The sequence below is a fragment of the Dysidea avara genome, chromosome 11 (genome assembly GCF_963678975.1).
Source record: "Dysidea avara chromosome 11, odDysAvar1.4, whole genome shotgun sequence".
NCBI lineage: Eukaryota > Metazoa > Porifera > Demospongiae > Dictyoceratida > Dysideidae > Dysidea > Dysidea avara.
The window spans coordinates 7,130,391-7,152,945 of NC_089282.1; the positions used below are offsets into that span (position 1 = coordinate 7,130,391).

A 22,555-nucleotide genomic window follows, 5' to 3' on the forward strand; every position below is an offset into this window, starting at 1 on the left:
ACGTATTATTATCCACCTAGTGACCTTAATTAATGTAGAACCGATTAAAGGTTGAAGGTATTACATTGATACCATGCAAGCATGAATTGTATATCGGATGTTCCAAAATACTAACAAATCTTCTACTGTAACTTTCCAAGCTAATAAACAAGCCTCAACAGTGGGTTCCATGTTGGTTGTGCAATCACATATGGTAATATTTCATAGAGATTAATGATGCATGGCCGACTTAAGTGTATGTTTACTAACACAAGGTACTTACAGGTATTCACAGGCACACTGAAAATAAGTTGATACATTGAAAACATGTTGATATTCACTACACACATATTTATAAGATTCATTTATAAACCATATTATGTATTTCGTTTCAGTTCAGCGTCCTTTCGTTCTTGACCAGCTGAGGATGGACCCTCCATTATGACCTTCCAGTTGTTGTTAGCAGCTGAAACAGTTAAACAACTTTTTGATGACTGAAATTTCAACACATGAAAACAGCAGGCCACTATGCATTATGAAGAACCATATAGTATGGTAGTACTGAATAGTAGGGAATGTACAGCTGAAGGTTTTGGACTTTCCTGCCCAAAAAATATTATTCCCATACAAAACTCATTTTTCTTCTCACGACAGCTAAGCAGTACGCTGTTAAAGGTCCACTGAAATGGAAAATTTACTTGCCATTTTATTGAATAAATAGGCTGTTTGTATCATGCAATGCATAAAAACACCTTTTAATAATTCAATTATATTGTTGTACTGAGCTATTAAGCCAAAAAGTCTAGTTACATCATGTTGTGACATAAGACAAAGAACCAGAAGTACTGTTATTACACACTTGACAATGGGAAAGGTAGATAAACAGTGAAAGTCTAATATGCAGGCAATACCAAGCTCTCCTTTTCAACTTCATAGTGTTCCAAGATTACTTGAACGTTCTGCTGGAAAGCAATAGTGGAGTTGTTCTGTAGTTACCTGTAGCTCAGCCTGTAGTACAGTTCATGCTTTGGTATGCTTCACTGAAGTAAGGTTAGTTTGGTTTGTTTACAAAGCTGGGTTAGCAGTACCATGAAACAAACAACAGTATCTATATTACACTTACCTGACTAGCTTCTCTGCCTGGTAGGGATAATAAATTATCTCATGCATATCTTGCCAGTGGTGCCATAGCAATTATTTTCTTTACCTCCATCCACTGTATTGCGTATTCAAAACATCTAAGAAATTAACTTGGACGTGCTTGTTTTGATCACTGTACTGCTGATTTACAGTCCCTTTAACAGGCGTTCTTTACCACAAGACCAGCGTAAATTCGCTAACTATCTCCTGTAGGTTTGTAACTGGCTGCAGTACAAGTTCTTACTGTGTTTCAAGTTGTTATGGTAGATATGACATGAAATCTAGTTGTACATGGACACTTTTGTTGCTTTAATGGTACCTCACGCATACTAAAGTTTCTTTGTCTGATGTATTATGATGTAATATAATTGACTAACCACAATACACTAAAATGCATTATATCTACTCAGTGTTGGGAGTAACGAGTTACTTATGTAATGCATTACGTAATATTATTACTTTTGTAGTAACTAAGTAATATAATGAAATATGCTATAAAAACAGGTAATATAACTCAAGTTACTTTACTTACAAGTTTAACAGGTTACCTAAGTAATGTAGTGACTGTAACGAATCTAATATTACGTAATATTATTACTACAAGTAATCTCGTTAGTAATCCACTGAGTAATGCCTAGCCACAACGAAGTAGTGAAGCCTACTGAATGAAGCTTATTCACCAGCTTCTTACTTATAACCAAGATTTGCACATTGTCCAACAAAGCAATCATGTCACGTGATAAGGTGGTAGTTTCACATGTAACAGCCTAAGGCTGTGGACACAAAGTAATATAATATGTAATATTATTACAGTTACTTTATTTTATGGGTAATATGTAACTGTAACTAAATAGTTCAGTTGCAAGTAATATGTAATATGTAACTAGTTACTTTTAACAAGTAACTTGCCCAACACTGTATCTACTAAACAAAACAAAATCTGACTAAATCACATACACCAACCTATCCCACTAGTAGCAAGGATTGATAATGTATTTTACCATTTCAGTGGACCTTTGAAAATGAAGGCACCTAAAAGTGCTAAATTTTGACTGCTGCAGTCAAAAAAATAGCACCTCTATAGGTGCTACCATAGAACTTCATTTTTAACAGTGTATTGGTTAGGCTCAAACCCAAATGTGTCTCCTTAGCAAGTTTCTATGGAATTTAAAAAAATTAACCAGATCTTTTTGAAACTATCTGATTGACTGACATACTGATGCCTTCAGCCAACTATGGCCAATGCTATGGGCTTGATTTTTTCATTGTACAATGCAGCTTAAGCCCAAGACATACCTTTAGCCTACCACAGTAGCTACAATGAATGCATCATGGACTTAATCTTGTCCTCTTTTGTGTCCCATTTCTTTCTCCATTACCACATATGAGGACTATTGTTCGTAATTTCATATCTAGTGGATTGATTGGTTGCACATATAGGAGTTGTTGTAATTTCTTTATTTAGTTTTAGTATATGAGTAGTAGGAGGTTTTTATTTAATGTTGGCTCATGGCTTGGTTAGTCTGGCCTTGTTTATTGCTGTTACTGTATTATATGATAGACATAAGACTAGACTGATTGAATATTATCGAGGGGTAGGAATGCAAATGCCTCTTTTTAGTGTATTGTTCTTGTTACTGATTTTGGCGAATTTTGGCTTACCTTTAAGTTGTGGTTTTGTAGGAGAGTTTTTTGTTTGTTTGCAGCTTTTTCTTATAGTGTAATTGTAGGTGTTCTTGCTTTGTGAGGTGGTGTGCTCTCAGTAGTTTATTCATTATATTTATATAATAGAATAGTTTGTGGAAGGTCCTCTTTTTATTTAATGGGGGGACGAGATTTGGGGCGAAGAGAAATGTATATTTTAGGAACGCTTGTATTCCTTATTGGCGGGTGCCATTCTTGATGCAGTATGGGCAGGTTCAAAAATCACAATCATGTTACCGTGACACTTAAAAACACACAACTTTAAACTTGACTGTCATAGAAATGAAACAAGGGAGGTCACCTAAGCCTGCAACACCCATGGTTATAGGTTATACTATTGACAAGCTGTAACATTAGTTATAGTTACATATTACCCATAAAATGTAGTAACTAAATTTTCTGTGTGAACAGCCTTACGTGTGTAACTACCATCTTATCACGTTACACGACCATGTTGTTCGGACAATGTGTAAATCTTGACTTGCAAAGTAATGGTGTTTTCTGGTCAGTAAATTTCATCCGTTAGTTCAAGCAAGAGTTTATAATGGTGTAGGTCCTACACCATTTATAAACTCTTGGTCAGTCATTTCATTGTGGCTAGTTGTTACTTAGTGGACTGCACCTTTGTTGCTTCAGGTCATGGAGTAGTAATAAAATCCCAGTCTTTACAATAACTTAGGTAAGGTAATTATATTCATAGCATATTTCATTATATTACTTAATTACCATAAAGGTAATAATATTAGGTAACGCATTACCAAGGATTCATAATATTCTATTATAAACACTTGGCATTACCCCCAACGCCGTCCACATGACACTTCACTGGCTACTCAGAGTTTGTTGTTGCATGTTCTCTACAGTTCATTGAAGGCATCGGTATAAATGAAAACTTGCACTATACCCGTCTAAACCAGACAAATAGCTACAAATTGAACTGTTACTCCAAGTTATTAACCAATCTGGTGTTTATATAGCAACTTTTTTTTTTGTTCAGAGAACCTTTTTTGTGCTTTTTAGATTTTCTGTGCATTAGGGCACAAATAGTTTTCGGTTTCACTACATTCGGATGCTGCTGTATTACCAAAGCTTTGTTACCATGGATACCAATAAATTAAACCAGTTGCACAAGTATTGTGACTTGTGGTGAAGCTACCATTTACATATTTTTAGTGTATTTATGGTCTATACAATGGCATACTGGAACTAGCCTATAGTACAGTGTACACTCTTATTATGTTGACAGAACATTGGTAACAAAGCTTCAAAGCTTCGGTAACACTTCCAAAAGAAGCTTCGGAGGGTGCATTTGTATATTCATTCCAGCCTCACCGTGCATACACCATTATTTACACTGATAGCAATGCCCACAGTTTCTCAGCACTGGTTTGCATGGTAGGGTCTTTTAGAGAACTGTTCAGCACATTTGTGAGTAGGGTATGCACCACATGAAAAGACCATAAGTACTCTGAACATGTTCAAATAATAAGCACATGATTCTATGACACATTACAATGAACTGTGGCCTATAGCAATAAGTGAGAATCACTCCTCACATGTAAAGTAAACCATGCACAGGTGCTTTTCCCATGTGGAAGGCAGCATACAAGGTAAGCTCTACATGTAGCGACAGGGAATTTATGATAGTTGCTTACTGTTTGGCACACTGCCAGTCTAATTTTCATTTGAATATTAGAGTGTGCATATGGTCTATTGCATATGTGTCCGTTTGTCTGTGCATTTGTCCCATGTGGTAGGCGAAATTTCCCTTCAAGATACAGCAAATACAGTGTGTAATATGCACAGGGTGGTTCTAGAAAATTTGCTAACTACCAATTCCAAAATAGAAGCTAGGTCATAGCCATGGGAGTCAAGTCCCAACAATACAGTTTCTACAGTTACAAGGAGTTAAAACTGCTAACACAATAATTATTTTTTAAAGGTGCTTAATTTATTTGAAGGAGCAATTTTGAGTGATTTCATGATAAATGCTATTTATGAGGAGTGACTGCTTTACATTGTAGAGTAAGTAAGTCATAAACCTAACCCTAGAAGAATTTTAGCTCCAGATCATTTTGACTGTTCTATTAGAGTATATCAATCTTTTCACTGTAAAAAAGCTGACTTGGCTTCTGGAAACCTGCTAGAATCATGCCGAATCCGTGCTATAACACATGTGTTACTGGCATCATGCAGACAGCTTGCATGCATCTGTGAGCATGCAATTGCTTCACCACAAATTTATATGCAGTTTTAAACTGTTTGACTAAATCTGCCGATCTACCTAAAGGATGGTACAAGATTGAGTACTACATTAGTAACCAGATAAGGTTCAAACATACTATAGTATAGGACATGTAAATGGTGCTGATGTCTTGATATTTGATTTCCAAGGAATTTTAGTTATTATCAATAGGAAGTATGTTATACAAACGATGGGTTACTGAAGGTACCATGCTTGTATTGCCATATACTTAGCTTACCAGCTAGTTCCTGGTAGTTGTGTGATAGATTCTGGTAGTCCTGTAAGGAACAATACACTATACCAGCGGTCAACAATGGTAAACTACTTCACCTCATACACAGCTGCTACCATCTCCTTCATGGCCAGCAGTGATGCATGTAATGACTGCAATGTTCTTAATTCTTCCTAACACAACAGATATGTTAGTACATACAATGATGTCTCTTTGAGAAATACAACAATGTGTCCACAATTGTTACCACTTCTAAAGTCAGACATTCTCTTTATACATTAGTCTCACTGACTCTCACATAACCAGATTACTTTTCGGCTAGAGGTCCAATGACAGGGGCAGATCATAGATTTATAAACCTCTGGGGTTTATAAATCTATGGGCAAAATAAAGTAATGAAGTCTTACATAACTTCTGCTACTCATCTCGAGACTTGTCTCGAGTCTCATCTTGCAGCAAAAGTTGGCGTGTAGGCAGGAAAAACCACATACAAAAAAGCAGTGTAAGACACTACACTGATCCATGTAAGCTGTATAAAACTATGCACCTCACGCTTACTTCAGGATCTTTCTCCATGATGTACAGGCTGCACTGCTTTCAGCGCGGTAATTTACGCTCATCTAGATTTATTTAGTAGTAATTTTCTTGAGGCGCTAAGTGCACGTGACTGATATCAGCAACTCGAGGCGTAATGGCTTTCCAACCATTTCAACCTACCGTACCGCTATGGAGTAACGGACCAAGTCCTGGAGCGTTGTACAACTTTCCTGGAACTTCAGTAACATCCGAACTGCCAGTGAAACACACTGCGTAAGGGAACATCATTGTAAAGCAATATAAACGGGAACTTTGTGTTTTACATGGTGTACAGTGGATCCCTTGTATTCTGAATACCTTGGGACCATCCTTACAAATTGTATGGTGTCATTGTTTTAGATGTTTAAAAAGTAACAAACAGTATGGACCACTGGTCTGGCAGCATTCTTACTCCCTGTATTCAGTGGCTTTTATGTAGTAGTCTTCTTGCTGGTCCCTGTTTGCTTATAAACCAATGTTGACAGATGTCCTGATTATCAACACTTCCTTTTTCAAGGGGGTGTCACGTAGGTACACACTATAGGTAGATCTGCGACTGCAGTCAAAGTCTTGATCCACCGAAATTTTGCTGTGACCAATCTTTGACCTGTGACTTAGTGACAACATTTTCAGTACTTTTCGATTGTGGGTTACCCTTGACCATAGATAATAGACACCCCTACCTGGATTGGAAACACACGTATAGTGCCCATACAAAAGTACGTGACTATCTGCGTTTCACGCCTGAAGTTTTGAAACACTTTCTCACTCGAAGATTCTGTTTTACTGGCTGGATACAGCTCGGTTGTTTTAACTACCAGTAGTAAGTTTAGTAGATTGTTTCTTGGGTGGCGATTAGCCTACTACTGGTATAGGCGCTTTCCATATAAAAAGTATTTGCACATGTTTGTGAAAATGGCGGGTTGAACAAATCTAGTTTAAGGCTGATGCTTATTAGTTACTAGTGCTACTTGTACTGGTATGGGTTTCATGGTATATTCGCTCCAGTTTATTAGCCAAGTTCTCAAATCCCGCCTCTCATATCAACCTTTCGTGCTTGTCAAAACTTCTAGCTAATACACATCAGTACATCCACTATGAATAGGCCAAACCTTATATTCCATAGCGATGCACCTACTACTCGCCAGTAAGCAAAACATGTGTCTATAAAATCCACTCCCAGTACTATGTACAATAGACTCTATAAGGGGCGCAAAGCGCAGATAGATTAGGTGGCGCTTAGAAGTCTTTAATCCAGTAAGGGGTGTCTATTATCTATGCCTTGACCATTGACTTGGCACGAATTTGGTAGTCTTGACCTGTGACTTAGAGTTTGACTGCGGTTGCAGATCTACCTACAGTGAGTGCCTGTGTGTCACCCTCTTGATTTTCAGTGGAGGTGTCACTGTGGTTGGTAGCTAGCTAGATCTGCCACCATTGCTATGCTTCAACTACAATCAAAGCCTTGATCAGCCAAAAGTTTACTTTAACCAGTGACTATCAGGACTTGACCTGTGACTTGACAACGACTTTATACTTATTGATTGTGGGAAGTCAAATTGTCGTCCTTGACTGTGATCATGGCTTGGCATGAATTTAGTGGTTTTGACTGTTTATGTTGAGTTCGACCAAGTTGATCTACAGTTTGTGCTGTGTGTCGCCCCTTGTTTGAGGGTTCTGCTGTACACTATTTTGACATCACCAGTCACTTGTGTGTGATCTTATAGACGACCAATGGTTACCGGCACTTCGGTACTTGGTATAACATTTAACGGTGGAGTTATGATAGCAGCTGATACATTAGGTATGTGATTGTGTTGTAAGTGAAGTATATTGTAAGTTACCACTGGGGTGTAGCCAGGATTCCCAGTTTTAGATGCAGTACATGTACAAAATGCTCAGTAACATTATAACGCATCTAACTAGACAATGCTGTTTATACAGCTTATCATATGTACTGTATTAGGGGTCATGGGGGTTTACACTTTCATCTACCCTAATAGAATAGTCACTACTCTAATAGAACATTCATTTCTGTAGTTTGGTAAGCCGAGAATCTAGATAAGTGGGGTCCAGATAACTGAGGTTCCATTGTACTGTACCATACATGTGGAAAGTTTCACGGATTTGCAGTTAACATAACAAGTGTGAAAATAAAATCCGTGAATATTTCATAGTGTATAACAACTTTTAAAAAAAATGTACGTGCTAGCTCAATATGAAATAGACGATGAATTTGACAATGACCAGCAGTTTCAGTATTACCATCATTAGTTGCTGCATTCATGGAGAAAATATGGCTACCCCGTGATATGTGAAATCCCCCACTACAGTTGGAGAGATGACGAATTGAATCTAGAAATGTGAGGGACCCCTTAGCGGTAGTGCTGTGGAAGGACAAAGCGATTGTTGACAGCTACAATGCAGAATGTTTGCATTTGAACACTGACGGTAGCTTTCTCTCTCTCTCTGTTTTTCCCTCTTGTTTGTAAAACTTGATATATTCGCCACATTTCTTCCTTGCCCATGCCTTAACCATCCCAGCTGTAAGTGGAGCTCAAGATTGTTTTCAGCTCAGTCTCTGCTAACAGAATCAATTAGTTGACTGCAATACGCTGCTTGGAAATCTACTTGGCTTGGCTGGCTTAAAGTAATGAGATATACTTCTACTGGCGGCATACACATGATCTGTGAAAATTGAATTGTGAAAAATCCTGTTTTGGCATGGAATTGTGAAAATAAAATCATGAAATTCCTGTATTAGTATGCTACCGTGAAAATTTCATACCACAATTACTTCTGCACTTGTGGTCTTTGAATTTAGTGTTACCCAAAACACTTCCAATAGGTTGCTACAAATTAAAAAATAATCTAGTAGAATTTTTGGTTGACTGACTGACTTACTAATTAATGCCTTCCGACTAGCATACATTTCAGTGATTGATAGGTAGGGCACATGTTCAAATACAAAATGATTTTATGACATGTGACCAGAAACCTACAGGTTACAGTAGCGCATTATATTTTCTTTATTTAGATAGCAAAAGGAATGGTCATTCGAAGTTTCAGCTCTACAAGCCAAGAACTTTCGAAGTTACAGTGCTGCAAAGTGGTATTGAAAGAAAATCGATTTGTATAGTGACACTACAGAAAATAAACCACAGGCATGTAGTTAACTGTCATAACTTACAAATGCAGTCCTCTACTGAAATGCAACTTATGCCATCAGGTTCTCCATGAACAGACAAATCCATTGCTGGGTAAGATTTGTGTTCCGGTCCCTTTCTACAACTAGGGAAAAGACAAAAATGAAACGATAGTAAACTGCTCGTCCAATGCAAGGCCCTTATCTTTTGTCTCCTTGGGGGTACTGACACTAAACAAAGACTTTCAAACTCCTCTTGCTTGGAGGATCACGGTGCTATCAATGTTTTTGCCGTTAGCACCTTCCTTTATTGTGAAACAAGTGCTAAAAAAATACCGATTTTTTGTAAATATTTCATCCATTGAATTCTATTGTAAAATTTGGCTTGCACTAAATTTGGCTTCTCCTGTTGATGATCAACTGGACAGTAGTCAATCAGATGTCTTTTGCTCCAGTATAGGGATGGACAATAGTTAATAAATCATCGATATCATCTAATCAAGTACCTGCAATTATCGCATGCATTTAGCCTTTGCAATGCAACAAGCCGTATCTTCCAAACCAGACATAGCTTAGACTCCAACTTTTTATCAACACACGACCATAGACTGATGTTACATGCCCTAGAGTTTGGCGGAAATCGGAGCTGTGGTTGCTGAGGTCAGGGCCACTGTCCAGATTATTGATTGCTTTGTCCGGTTATTGGTTGTTTTTCTGGACAGATATATTAGCTTTGTATTCCAAGCTGCTTCAAGCGTTCGGGCTGATATTTGGTATTCAAAGTACTTTAGCCTAGACCTTTGTACACTCCAAATTTTAGACTGATCGGTTTATCCGTTTGGCAACTACAGGTGTCCGGGAAAAGAATCGTCCGGTTATTGATGACTTACTCTATGACAAATACGAACGATTTCCATTACGAAGGGAAGCCATCACGTGCTATCGCCAAATCGACACTTTTCGCTGTCAGCAAAGATGAATGGGACACAAAGGAGGACACTGGTAAGTCTATGAAGAATGCATTGCACGTACTGCGGTATGCCAAAAGGCACCTGTCGGGCCGAAGCGACGTCGAACAGTAAAAAAATCAAGCCTGTAGCATTAGCCGTTATCGAGTTACGTTTGTCTGGAGGCATCAGTCAGTTACTTACTCAGTCAGTCAGTAGAAAATTCTGTTAAATAATTTTTTTTTTTTTAAATTCCGTATCAACTTATTGAAAGTGTTTCGGGTCAATCTGAAAGTTTTAGTTTTACATAACCAATGCTGCCTCATTGTCGTCTGGAAAAATTGAAGCTGGTTTTTGGGTGATATTATTTTGTGGGTCACGTCTACTCCTTTGTGGTCCCTACTATACACTACTATTGTAGTGTATGATAGTGGTGCAGTTGGAGATATACACTCATCGTATACTTGTGCTTGTGTTTCAACCTCAGTCGGCAAAAAAGTTGGTCTCATTTTGGTAGTGTGCTGCAGTTGATGATCTCATGTATAACCATCTTTGTTGGTCTTATAAAGTCAATGACTGTTTATTTTAATCAGGGAGATTTATTGTACTTTCTCAGCTATGTTTATGTTGACCAATCATAAGTAACTGAACTTGGTTTTGTAAAGTAAAGTGCAATATCAAAGCTGATAGAGTGTGGATTCATCAACTTTTCCCCACTGTCAAAGTACCTTGTTGTACAATGTACTGGTGAGTTTGTAGTGGGCAGATCAAAGGGGTACAATTCAGTTGTAACCTTGTATACAATGGTAACACAACTTCTAACCATCCACCACAAGAAGTCACAATTAATACAAGAATCAAGGTAATGAATTTAGCATTGCTAAGCTCTGCTTTGAATGGGAAGCAGTGCAATGGCTGGACTGGATCAGAATCAATACACCGTAATTGTACTTGTTCATGTGAAACTATCTGCCAATGTATTAGCTGGCCACCAAGGCAGTAACATCATTCCTTGGACACAGTTCTTAACAATAGCCAGTGTTAGCCTTAGCTTCTTTCTCCTTGCATGTTACAAATGGGCACCTTTGGTTCTTGCATAAGATAGGTGTGTGCCCAATTATTCAGCCTTTGAAAATATAATCACATCTCAGTGCAACCTTTACTGTTCACAGTGAATATTAAATGAGTACATACACAAATCATCGATGTATGTTTGATGTATCACTACATTTCTTACATATGTAATTACATATTGTCAGTTTGTGTACTACTTCCTCTGTTTGAGTAAGACCAGGAGCCTAATAGTGCTACAAAGACGTGTCTTACAATGCTTATGTTCCCCTGGTAAGATTCATTCAAGCCATAATTTTTTTGACTTGTCAAAAATTCTTCATTATCCTCCATTGTACCATCGTGACTACTCCCAAGGCCACACCTCTTTATTTTATAGTATTAACCTGCAGTGTTGGGAGTAATGCGTTACGTAATATTATTACTTTTGTGGTAACAAATTAATATAACGAAATACACTATAAAAACAGGTAATATAACGCAAGTTATTTTACTTACAAATGTAACGCGTTACCTAAGTAATATAGTTACTGTAACGAGTCTAATATTACGTAATATTATTACTACAAGTAACGAAGTTACTAATCTCGTTAGTTATCCTCTGAGTAACGTCTAGCCACAACGAAGTAACGAGGCCTACTGAATGAAGCTTATTCACCAGCTTCTTACTTATAACCAAGATTTGCGTATTGTCCAACAACGCAATCATGTCACGTGATAAGGTGGTAGTTTCACACATGACAACTTAAGGCTGTGGACACAAAGTAATATAATATGTAATATTATTACAGTTACTTTATTTTATGGGTAATATATAACTGTAACTAAATAGTTCAGTTGCAAGTAATATGTAATATGTAACTAGTTACTTTTACAACGTAACTTGCCCAACACTGTTAACCTGTACAAGTGATTGTGGGATTGAGTTTCTGTATTTTGATAGAGCTATTAGTTGTGTGTGATGACAGGAACAACTATTGAAAAGCTGACGCATGCTTTGTAGTCTATGGGGAGGGGTCAAGACGTGGGTGCCATTATTTTTAGTATAACATAAGTACACCAACTGTACAGTAAATGTTCAATATAATTTTGAAGAACTGAGTGAAGACTCTGAAGTGCTAACAGTCTAGCAGTACCTGTTAGGGTAACTTCTTGGTAGCTGGTACTACTGTATTTAAGAGAATTAGTTTACTGTACCTAGCTTGTACTTAGTACTTGTACCTGACTATATAAATCACACAAACTGTGGATCGTGTATTGTAGTGGTACTCTGGTAAACAACATCATAACCTACTCCTGGTTTATAACCACATAGGTGTTTCCCTTGTACAGTGTATGGAATTACAACTCTATATTCCAGGTTCCTATGGCACAATGGCGAGGTTTCGTAGCATCTCTCGACTGTCCAAGGTAAATGAAACCACACTGGTGGGAGCATCAGGTGATGTGGCTGATTGTCAGTATGTGAAGTCAGTCCTGGAACAGAAAATGTGAGTGACTACTCTGTGTGTGTGTGTGTGTGTGTGTGTGTGTGTGTGTGTGTGTGTGTGTGTGTGTGTGTGTGTGTGTGTGTGTGTGTGTGTGTGTGTGTGTGTGTGTGTGTGTGTGTGTGTGTGTGTGTGTGTGTGTGTGTGTGTGTGTGTGTGTGTGTGTGTGTGTGTGTGTGTGGTGTGTCTTTAGTGTGCTGGCCATAGATGTGCACACACACCAACACACACATTACAGGTGCCACAGAAACACACACATTACAGGTGCCACAGAAACACACACATTACAGGTGCCACAGAAACACACACATTACAGGTGCCACAGAAACACAGCTTACTGTATGGTTAATTAACCATGTGATCACCCCATGGGAAGTAAAACACTGCTGATCTCCGTGACTGTCACATGCTAATAGGCTTCAGTAGTGTATGCTTTGTCACTTTATATGGATTCCCAAAATGTTTACTAGAGCTTGAATGAGTTCATAATGTAGTTACATGTATACAGACCTTTTTCTCTGGCTTCTTTACTAGTACAGTACATAAGCCCTTAAAATTGACATAATCGTTCACTTTTTGATAAAAGCACCAAATTTTTTTACAGAGTATATGGAGCGTGCATTAAGTGTTTTAAGAAGGGGAGGCACGTAAAAAGTCCTCAGAAACACCCCTTTTTGCACCCTGACAAGAAAATTATTTGTTACTATTAAAAATCAATCATGTTTCTATCAAGTTAACTGCTGGGCCTAGTATCATAGCAGTACAAAGCATACAGCTGGAACATAATAGCCTATTAGTAATCTATAAAAAACAAATAATTTTCTCACCTAGGCAGTAAACAAAATCACTAAAATTTCCATTTGCAGGGATTCTGTTAAAGTTTTGAACCTTCAATGCTGACAATTGTGTAGTACTGTGTACAAGGATCATCCTGATGTGTATCATTTCTTTATTAAAGGGGTATAACAAAAGTTATTTAATGCTAAAGTTTTAATAGGTCACAGGTAAATATCTCAACAGAAAACCATGAACTACAGCAGTTCAATTATCAAGCACAGAGCTCGAACAAAAGGTCCCTTGTCCTTATACTGGCACCATATGAAAGGTAATTAAATTTCTAGTTTAATGAAGGCAGTTGCGAATTGTTTCAACATCTTGTTCTCAAGTTACAGTGCTTTCAATTCAGTATAATATAGCAGAAGCAAGAAGAGCACAAGGATGTGTCATAAGGTACTTCTTAGTGCTCAAAATCTCACTTCATTGGAACCCAGCTCATTTATGCTTATTTTGAGCATTATCACAGCACTAAGAAATACCTTATGACACATCCTTGTGCTTTCTTGCTTATGCTATATTGCACTGAATTGAAAGCACTGTAACTTGAGAACAAGATGTTGAAACAACTTGCAACTGCCTTCATTAAACTAGAAATTTAATTACCTTTCATATGGTGCCCAGTATAAGGATGAGGGACCTTTTGTTCAAGCTCTGTGCTTGATAATTGAACTGCTGTAGTTCATGGTTTTCTGTTGAGATATTTACCTGTGACCTATTAAAACTTTAGCATTAAATAACTTTTGTTATACCCCTTTAATAAAGAAACGATACACATCAGGATGATCCTTGTACATAGTACTACACAATTGTCAGTATTGAAGGTCCAAAACTTTAACAGAATCCCTGCAAATGGAAATTTTAGTAATTTTGTTTACTACCTAGGTGAGAAAACTATTTGTTTTTTTATAGGTTACTAATAGGCTATTATGTTCCAGCTGTATGCTTTGTACTACTATGATACTAGGCCCAGCAGTTAACTTGATAGAAACATGATTGATTTTTAATAGTAACAAATAGTTTTCTTGTCAGGGTGCAAAAAGGGGTGTTCCTGAGGACTCTTTACATGCCTCCCCTTCTTAAAACACTTAGTGCACGCTCCATATACTCTGTAAAAAAATTGGTGCTTTTATCAAAAAGTGAATGAATATTTGGCTTAGGTGCTGGATTATACTGGTCACCTTGTTCCTAACTTTGTAATGAAATTCACTACCGGGGTTTATTACAAGCTGTAAATTGCATGCTATAATATATAGTAATTACAAGTAGGTAGCAGAGTATTGTGCTACTAGTATCAGAATATATAGTTATAGAACTTTGCGTGGGCGAGATCAAAGGGAAAAGTGTACTTTAAATTTCATAAAGTACACTCTTTCAGCCGGCCAACTGCTTCATCGACCACAAAGAGTGCTTTATTCGTTCAATAAAGCACTCTATGCGGTACAATAAAGCACTCTTTGTGGGCAATAAAGCACAGTTGCCCACGTGCCTTGGTGTAGGCTAATAGCCTACGGGGCTTGCGCCAGTACGACTAATCACCCACGCCGGTGAAGGCTGATAGCCTCGCCGCGCTGAGTGATCAATCACCCCAGCCAATACGAGACCTACCACTGGATTGCTTCTAAATGCTTCGATGATGGGTGGGAGAAGGTAACGTTGCTGTTACGTTTGTTAATGTAAACGGACAAGTCCTGGAGATATCACGGAAGTACTTCACCATGTGACTCACAATAGAATCGATTGTGGGTTGCGAGCAAAACCTGCCAAAAGACGCGATGAACGTCTACCATGCCAAACTATGGTGAACTACGCGTGAGTTACTTTGTTAAACTGGTTTGTGTGTGTTCAGGCTCCTAATAGTTCGTGCAATGCGTGTTAATTACGAGTCCTAGTGTATGGTGAAGCTACACGACTAGAAAGTTCCATAAATCATTTAAAGCATAGCCTTGCTTGTGCTATATGAAAAATAAAGTACGAGGCGCATGGCCGAGTACTTTATTTTTCATATAGCACTCGCGGCTATGCTTTAACATATACATAAAGTGTACCTGTATAATAATAACATCTCTGTTGGTGGTCACCGACCATCTAATAGGCTACGATGTCAAGTGGGTCCTAATTAAGCATAGTCTGCATACACTTTGTCTGTCCTGTAAGTTTTTCATTTTTAAAGATCATGTGTGCTATTCTGTGTGAACCCATTCATTGTGCATACAGTGGAACCTGTCTTGAAGAGCCCTCCAAATAAAGGACACTGTGATGTAATTTCTTAAGTGTAATGTATAAAGGACACTTTCTGAAGCCCCTACAGATGTACTTCTATCAAAATAAGTTCACAAGTCAACTTCCTTACACCCAGTAAAGTTTGTTGGTCCTTAAAGTGTCCGTTACAAAATGTATAAATACTGTATGTACTATAGACACAGTATGTGACATGTGTTTGGTTGTGTTACTATAGTATTGATGATGAGGCATTAGATGATGGGCACAGTTACACTCCTAAGGCTTTATTCTCCTACCTTACCAGACTGATGTATCACAGGTGTGTAGTGTAGTGTAGTGTAGTGTAGTGTACATGTGTGTTTGTTTGTAAAACTACCATGATAAAAAGTTTCGTGTTAAAATATTTTTGTATGGTTTACAGTGAATGAAATTTATTTTACACAAAATTTTAAGTGGCTGCTGATTAGAGTATTTGCAGTACTGGTAGCCATAGATTTAGCCGTGTTCTTTGATGCTTATTGTGTCTTAGTTGAGCACAAATATTAAATGCTATCCCACTAGGGACCTGTGAGAAGGCTAAAGCCTGTGAATACAGGGAGTCTGAAATAGCTACAGTATTAAAGGCACAAAGCCACACAGTTAATGCTTTGAAATTTGAGTAGCATCTCGTACAATATAATTGTGCAAAAAATTGTTCATATAATTTTTGCATATGAAAATTATTTTTTACACAAAAAATAAAGCGAATTCAAGTTCCAGCTGATAATTATACCTATTAAACTGCTTGCTCTTAAATCATCTCTGACACACCTGACTTTGCACACTGCTCCTCTCTATTCATTTATTGAGGCTCACATGCTTCCACACACGTGCACATACACACGCAGATGCATACACACACGTGCATGCATGCACACACAAGTACACACAAGTACACACACTACATACTCACACACACAGACATACGTACCATGCACACCAGATGTGTGATGTATGTTGTTTCAGCTGTGTAATAAGTGCAATTGTGTTGAGATGTACAGTGGGTCTTTAGTTACCCCAATGCTAACTATTGCTCCTAGATAGAGAATTTTGGATGAGATAAATGAAGCCCACTCATTTATGTACAGAGCTTCAGTTACTGTAACAGAACAAACAACACCAACAGTTTATTTGAACAGTTACTTTCATATTTGTTGATAACGTACAGTAATAGTAGTGTAGTAATGATGAAGTGACTTTTTGAATCATAGTGAATCCTTTGATTACACATATCTTTGTTATCCACACTATAGTGATGCACTGATTAATTGAAAAATAATCAGAAATCAGTTTGTCAGCTAAAATTTCAGCAATATCGGTAATTATTAGTAACTAGGTGTACCCACGCACAATGCGCGTTACTAATATCCTCTGTATAGTATGTTGTGGCAGTCACCTGCACTCCAAGTAAAGGCCAGGTACAAAACTATTTGTATACAATCTCATCTTGATTGTATAAGGAGTTGGAAACGCATTAATTACCACCTGTACCCACTAAATATGACTTATTTAAACAATTGAATACAATTTGTAACATAATATGAAATACACACACACACACACACACACACACACACACACTGCATGTATGAAACAATTAGCACACAAATGTCATCAAAGCGACAGGCCCTAGAGAATGCCTTATGATGCTTTAATGGGTGGCTTTGTAGTCATTTGCTTCTGCTTGATGCACTGGCAATAATGACTGACACAGATATGTTGCCTTTCAAGAGGGGAGGTGAATCAGAGTTTGCCGAGTCGTTCCATGAGGCTGTAAGTCAGGATGGACTGACATGTGGTTATAAATGTATATGAGCTCATTACAGTATGGTATAGTTGGATGTAACCAACATCATGTAGTTCGGTTGTATGTGCTCTCAGTATTGAATGTGATAGCTTCTCTCATTGCAGATCTGAAATCAGGGTGAACTAATTGCTGTACTACTGAATGGTAAAAGCAATTGCCTTCACCAGGTGTTGGTACATCCCTGCATATGGCCAATCCAATTCCCCCTTGAATTATAGTATCAGCCATTGGTTGATCATTGGTTCGTAGAATGGTCCGTGTAAAGTGCCTGGCCTCTTCCTGGTTGCAAGGCATCGCATTTCGTTTGTTCACTATACCTATAAAGCATATTAGTTATTGCATATTTTTGGTACAGTTATACTATCGCCACACATAATGTATCTGGGAAATTATATAGTTTGCACTTACTCTAATAGAGCACACAGTCTTTTTAATATTAAAGTTAATTACCTTCAAACACTCTAATAGAGCACACACTTAGGGTGGCAAAATTTTCTAATTGAACGTTCATATATTGTGCAAAAAATAGAGGTGTTAGGATAACATGCAATGATAACCTCTATATTTTACCTTTGTTTTTGCTTGTGGCAGTGTGGGCAGAGGTGGACATGGACTGTCTATACTTACAGTTGCGTAGGCAGGAGGTGTGGCTTCCTGTAGGCAGGCAGCGTGTCTTGCAGACTAATAGTTTCTTGCTCTCAGACTTCTTTGCAGTGTGACGTGCGCTGTGTTCAGTATTGCTAGTAATTATCACAGGCACTCCAGATCTCTCCTTTTATACTTGCCAGTGTGATTGCCGGATGATGATAACGTACACACCTGATCACATGATCTATCTACTTTGTGATTGGTTAAATTAGGAAAAAGCGATTGATCCTCTTTTAGTGAAAGCTTTAACTTCCTATTAGCAATGCGTGTGTAGCGGGATGCCGTAAAATTTTCCGTAAACATTTAATAGCAATTTGCTGCAAAAATTATAGAATGCAAAGGTACACCCGTACAGATGGAAATGAAAACCACCTTATGACACATTGTTTTGGGAGGCTAGTAGCCTTAGAGAGTTTGGAGCGAATCAATGACAAATTATAAGAGGAGTTTGTATTTGAAGTCTTCGTAGGCCTGGATATTCCAGCCAGGTGACTAAAGGGCAAGACAAAACATAAGCATGTGGAGAAGGCTAGCACCACAATCAGAGCCTCCAGCTAGTTTCAGTGTGCTAGTCTCGCATAGCCAAACCACTTTTTTTCCTTTTTTTCCCTGCCCACACACAAAAAGGAAAAAAGCGATCTGGCTACGTGAGACTAGTCCATGGCTTCTCCTTGTAATATGGCCGTTTAAAGCCAAAAACCTGTGAGCAACAAATTGCCACATAACCTCCACCAAAAGATGCACCTTCAAATGTAGATTAACGGCGTACCCCTCCCCTCCCGCCCATGAACTGAGATGTCATGCTCAAAAAACATGTGCGTGGGCGATTGGGAATTCGTATATAGATTAGCCGATTAATTTTACTCACCCTGATGATATTGTTTTCATACAAAGATAAACTTTTTAAATGGAAATTTTGCAAAATACATGAGGAATTTATGGTAACTATAAACGTTGGATCAGTTGTCCATATCAGCTATTACGTGAATTTCAATAGGATAGTCACTTTATTGGTGTATCACTAATCCACTGATAATTTGAATATCAATTGTGACTGTTCAATTAGAGTATTTAGTGTCCGATATGCATGCTAGGTATGTGTGATTATACTGAGCCTTGTATGGGCTTCAGTTATCCAAACAAATTCACTTACACCTGTGTATATCTGAACACTTTGTCATAAGTGAGGTGTCACTGTGTATGTGCTATCAAGATTTCATAATATTAATAGTGCCCTCGCTACTTTATATTATGAACTCTTGGTATTATCTACACTGCACATGTGTGTGTACTGTATACACTTCTACTGACTACTTTGTTTGCTTATGTTTGTTTGTTTTGCAGGAGAAGCCGTATCAATCCTTTGTGGATCTCATGGGTAGTAGGAGGCTACCATGATGACAAGCCGTAAGGATTTGATGTTGGTTGTGTGTACATGTGTATTGCCTGTTTGTGTTAATTGATAGTTTTATGCTACCATAGGAAAAATGTTGTTCGGAGGGACACTTGATTTCACAGATGTTATATGTACACAGCTGCTTAGCTTACAAATAGTTTTGTAAGCCATAGCATTTATGGTCTTAGCTTTTGCGCTATATGGGTACAGATTTACTGGCTGACTCATTCCAGCTGAAGTGCTATGTTATGTTTGGTGACTTTGAGGCCATAAACATCAGTTGTCCTAGTCTTCATTGTGTTTTTAAAAGAATGGTTTTTTTTTAATGAATTAACTTCATGCAACGTTTTACTGTACACAATTTTATCTGACGCACTGACATACAGTGTACTAACACTTTAGTGCACCACATACATACAGTTACACATGTGGATGTCTGTACTGCACTACCATACACTTACTAGCACAGCGTGTGTGTGTGCTCCACAGCTGGTAGCAATGCTGTATACAATATGCGTATGTTATTTTGTGGTGTGTTCTATAATAGCTATCACCAAGAGGTTCCCACTCACTTACATACCTACATGTGTCCTTACTATACACAGACTAACACACTGCACTTTTGCTTACTCAAAAGCCATAATGTGACTATGCTTAAAATGTGACTATTATCCAAAGGTGGTAACTGCTTGTGTAGCAGTATGCTAACCTTGAATGTTTACAATGATTCTGCCAGCAGATAGCATCACTTTATTCACTCCTGTTAGCAATTACTTCATGTCAGTTAAAGACTTAGCACTATTCTGCTTATACTTCACCCTTGTGTAGTCAGCATACTTCCAAGTGTGAGCCATGGTGTGTATTTGAGGGTGACATTTATTGCTGTATTCTCAACTGGATACTAAATTTTTATTTGAGCAATTGTGTTTAGCTGGTAAAATAGAGTATAGTAGACCCTCAGTTATCTGAGTCCTCAGACAATGGTAAAAGTGTTCAGATAAGTGAATAGGTCGGATAACTGAAGCCCATACATTTACATACAGAGCTCTATTGAAATACTCTAATAGAACTCAAAATACCCTAATAGAACAGTCACTTCCAATTTCAGATAAACAAGGGTACGGATAAACAAGGGTCGGATGACCGAGGGTCTACTGTAACATGGTTTTTTGCTCTCTTCTGCTAGCTATTCAACATGTGTAATGCTATGATTATGTATTGTTGCTGGATCTACTATATCTATTGTTACAGGTTTATGGGATATGTGAACATGTTAGGAGTAGCCTATGAGTCTCCCACTGTAGCTACTGGTTATGGAATGTATATTGCACAGGTGTGTGTGCGTGTGTGTGTGTGTGTGTGTGTGTGTGTGTGTGCGTGTGTGTGTTAGTGTGTGTGTGTTGGTGTGCGTGCGTACGTGAGTATGTGTGTGTGTGATGCATGTGTGTGACACTTGTCCTTGGCTTTGTGTTGGACTCACATATGACATATTCTATTCTGTACATACAGTACTTGCGCTCCCTTGATTGAGACACTTGCCTTACCATTACCAGTTAAGTGGCGTTATTAATTATACCTTAAATTAGCTCTTGGTGTCCACCATGCTTGACATCATATAGTGGTCTTGTGGCCAGTGATATTTTGCTGTTGCTAGTTTTACTGTAACTGCTCGAATGTCATATACACAGCCATTGTTGAGAGAAGCTTATGAGAAGAACAACAACATGGATCAGGGAGAGGCCAGAAGAACACTGGAGCAGTGTCTACGGGTTCTCTATTATCGGGACTGTAGAACCATAAACAAGGTACATAGATAAAAGCACAATTGTAATACAGTAGGACCTCCATTATCCGAACACCTGTGTGCCAGTTAAATCATAAAAGTGTTCAGATAACTGAATTTGTTTGGATAAATGAAGCCCATCCATTTATATACAGAGTTCTGTTCAATTACTCTAATAGAACATACACTTACTCTAATAGAACGTCCACCTAATTGAAATTATTCTAATAGAGCAGTCACTTGTACTGTTCAGATAATCGAGATTAAGGTCCTACTGTACTGTACTTCCTTAGTCCATTATTTCACAAGTGGTATGTTCATTTTACGGTCTCAAGGAAGTATCATAAGTGATGAAAGTTTGGTGGGACTATAGTTGGTAAATTGAAGCAACTGTATTGCCGATTAGCTGTATTTTTATATTGATCTATATTATAGTATGTTCACGTTGAGCTGAACCCTGAAAAACAGCTAAAAATTAAAAGTGGACTTTTTTCTCAACAGAGTTAACATTTCTACCAACCAGATGATTATTGGTAACAGCAAAGGTGTCAATAACAGACATGTACGGTTTGGCTCCATTACAAGTTCGGGAAAGGGCTCTAATGGACACTGTACTTATATGGCTTCTCAATAGGAAATGTATTGTGGAAATTTTGATTGGCCGTAAATATTATTTCAAACATTTGAACAACAAGATTTTGAAATATTTTTAGCGGATCAAGCAGTACTACAAATGAGCCAAATTTCAAGATCATGTGTAATTGCATTCATGAGTTATTAAATGTTTTTGAGCATTCAGCTCAACGTGAACATACTATAGTGCTGAATCACCAAGTTTAAGTCATACCAAACTCTCGTTGTATATAATCATTATGTGGCAGTATTGTTAGAATTGTGTCATTTGATGACCATCTACGTCTCCAAGCCTGTAGACAGTCCTCACAAACAGGCTATATTCTTGTACCTTTGCTTCTGTATACACAATCCTTTCAGTGCTGGCCTGGCACATCATTTATTATGTCCATGTGTGTTTCTTACAGTATGAGATTGGCATAGTAACAGCAGAAGGCATTGAAATACTGGGTCCGTTGTCCTTGGATACCAATTGGGATATTGCTCATGCCATAAGGTGATGTAGGGGATTAATAAGAAATCATGTGATGTTTTCTTGTTCGCCTATACAGTGGATACAACTAATTCAGTTCATCAGAAGAGGACACGATTTGTATGCATGCACACTTGCACAACATTATTATTGTGTAATCACACTGTAACATAATGCAGTCATTTCTACACATA

The 22,555-nt window shown here is 37.9% G+C and overlaps 1 protein-coding gene and 1 long non-coding RNA gene across 2 annotated transcripts; one reads left to right on the forward strand and one right to left on the reverse strand.

The window, feature by feature from the left end:
* Positions 1–294: 294 nt before the first annotated feature.
* Positions 295–5,938, reverse strand: LOC136237856 (uncharacterized). The gene is made up of 4 exons (XR_010692613.1): positions 5,859–5,938; positions 5,399–5,473; positions 5,307–5,346; positions 295–445 (listed from the first exon to the last, which is right to left on the reverse strand). It is a non-coding gene; the product is annotated as an uncharacterized lncRNA (long non-coding RNA).
* A 3-nt stretch (positions 5,939–5,941) lies between these two features.
* Positions 5,942–22,555, forward strand: LOC136237849 (proteasome subunit beta type-4-like). Its single transcript, XM_066028075.1, has 9 exons — positions 5,942–6,110; positions 7,604–7,680; positions 12,400–12,529; positions 15,819–15,902; positions 19,422–19,484; positions 20,725–20,806; positions 21,162–21,278; positions 22,297–22,385; positions 22,441–22,555. Exons 1-9 carry the CDS (start codon positions 5,992–5,994, stop codon positions 22,451–22,453), a joined length of 774 nt encoding a protein of 257 aa, XP_065884147.1. The 5' UTR covers positions 5,942–5,991; the 3' UTR covers positions 22,454–22,555.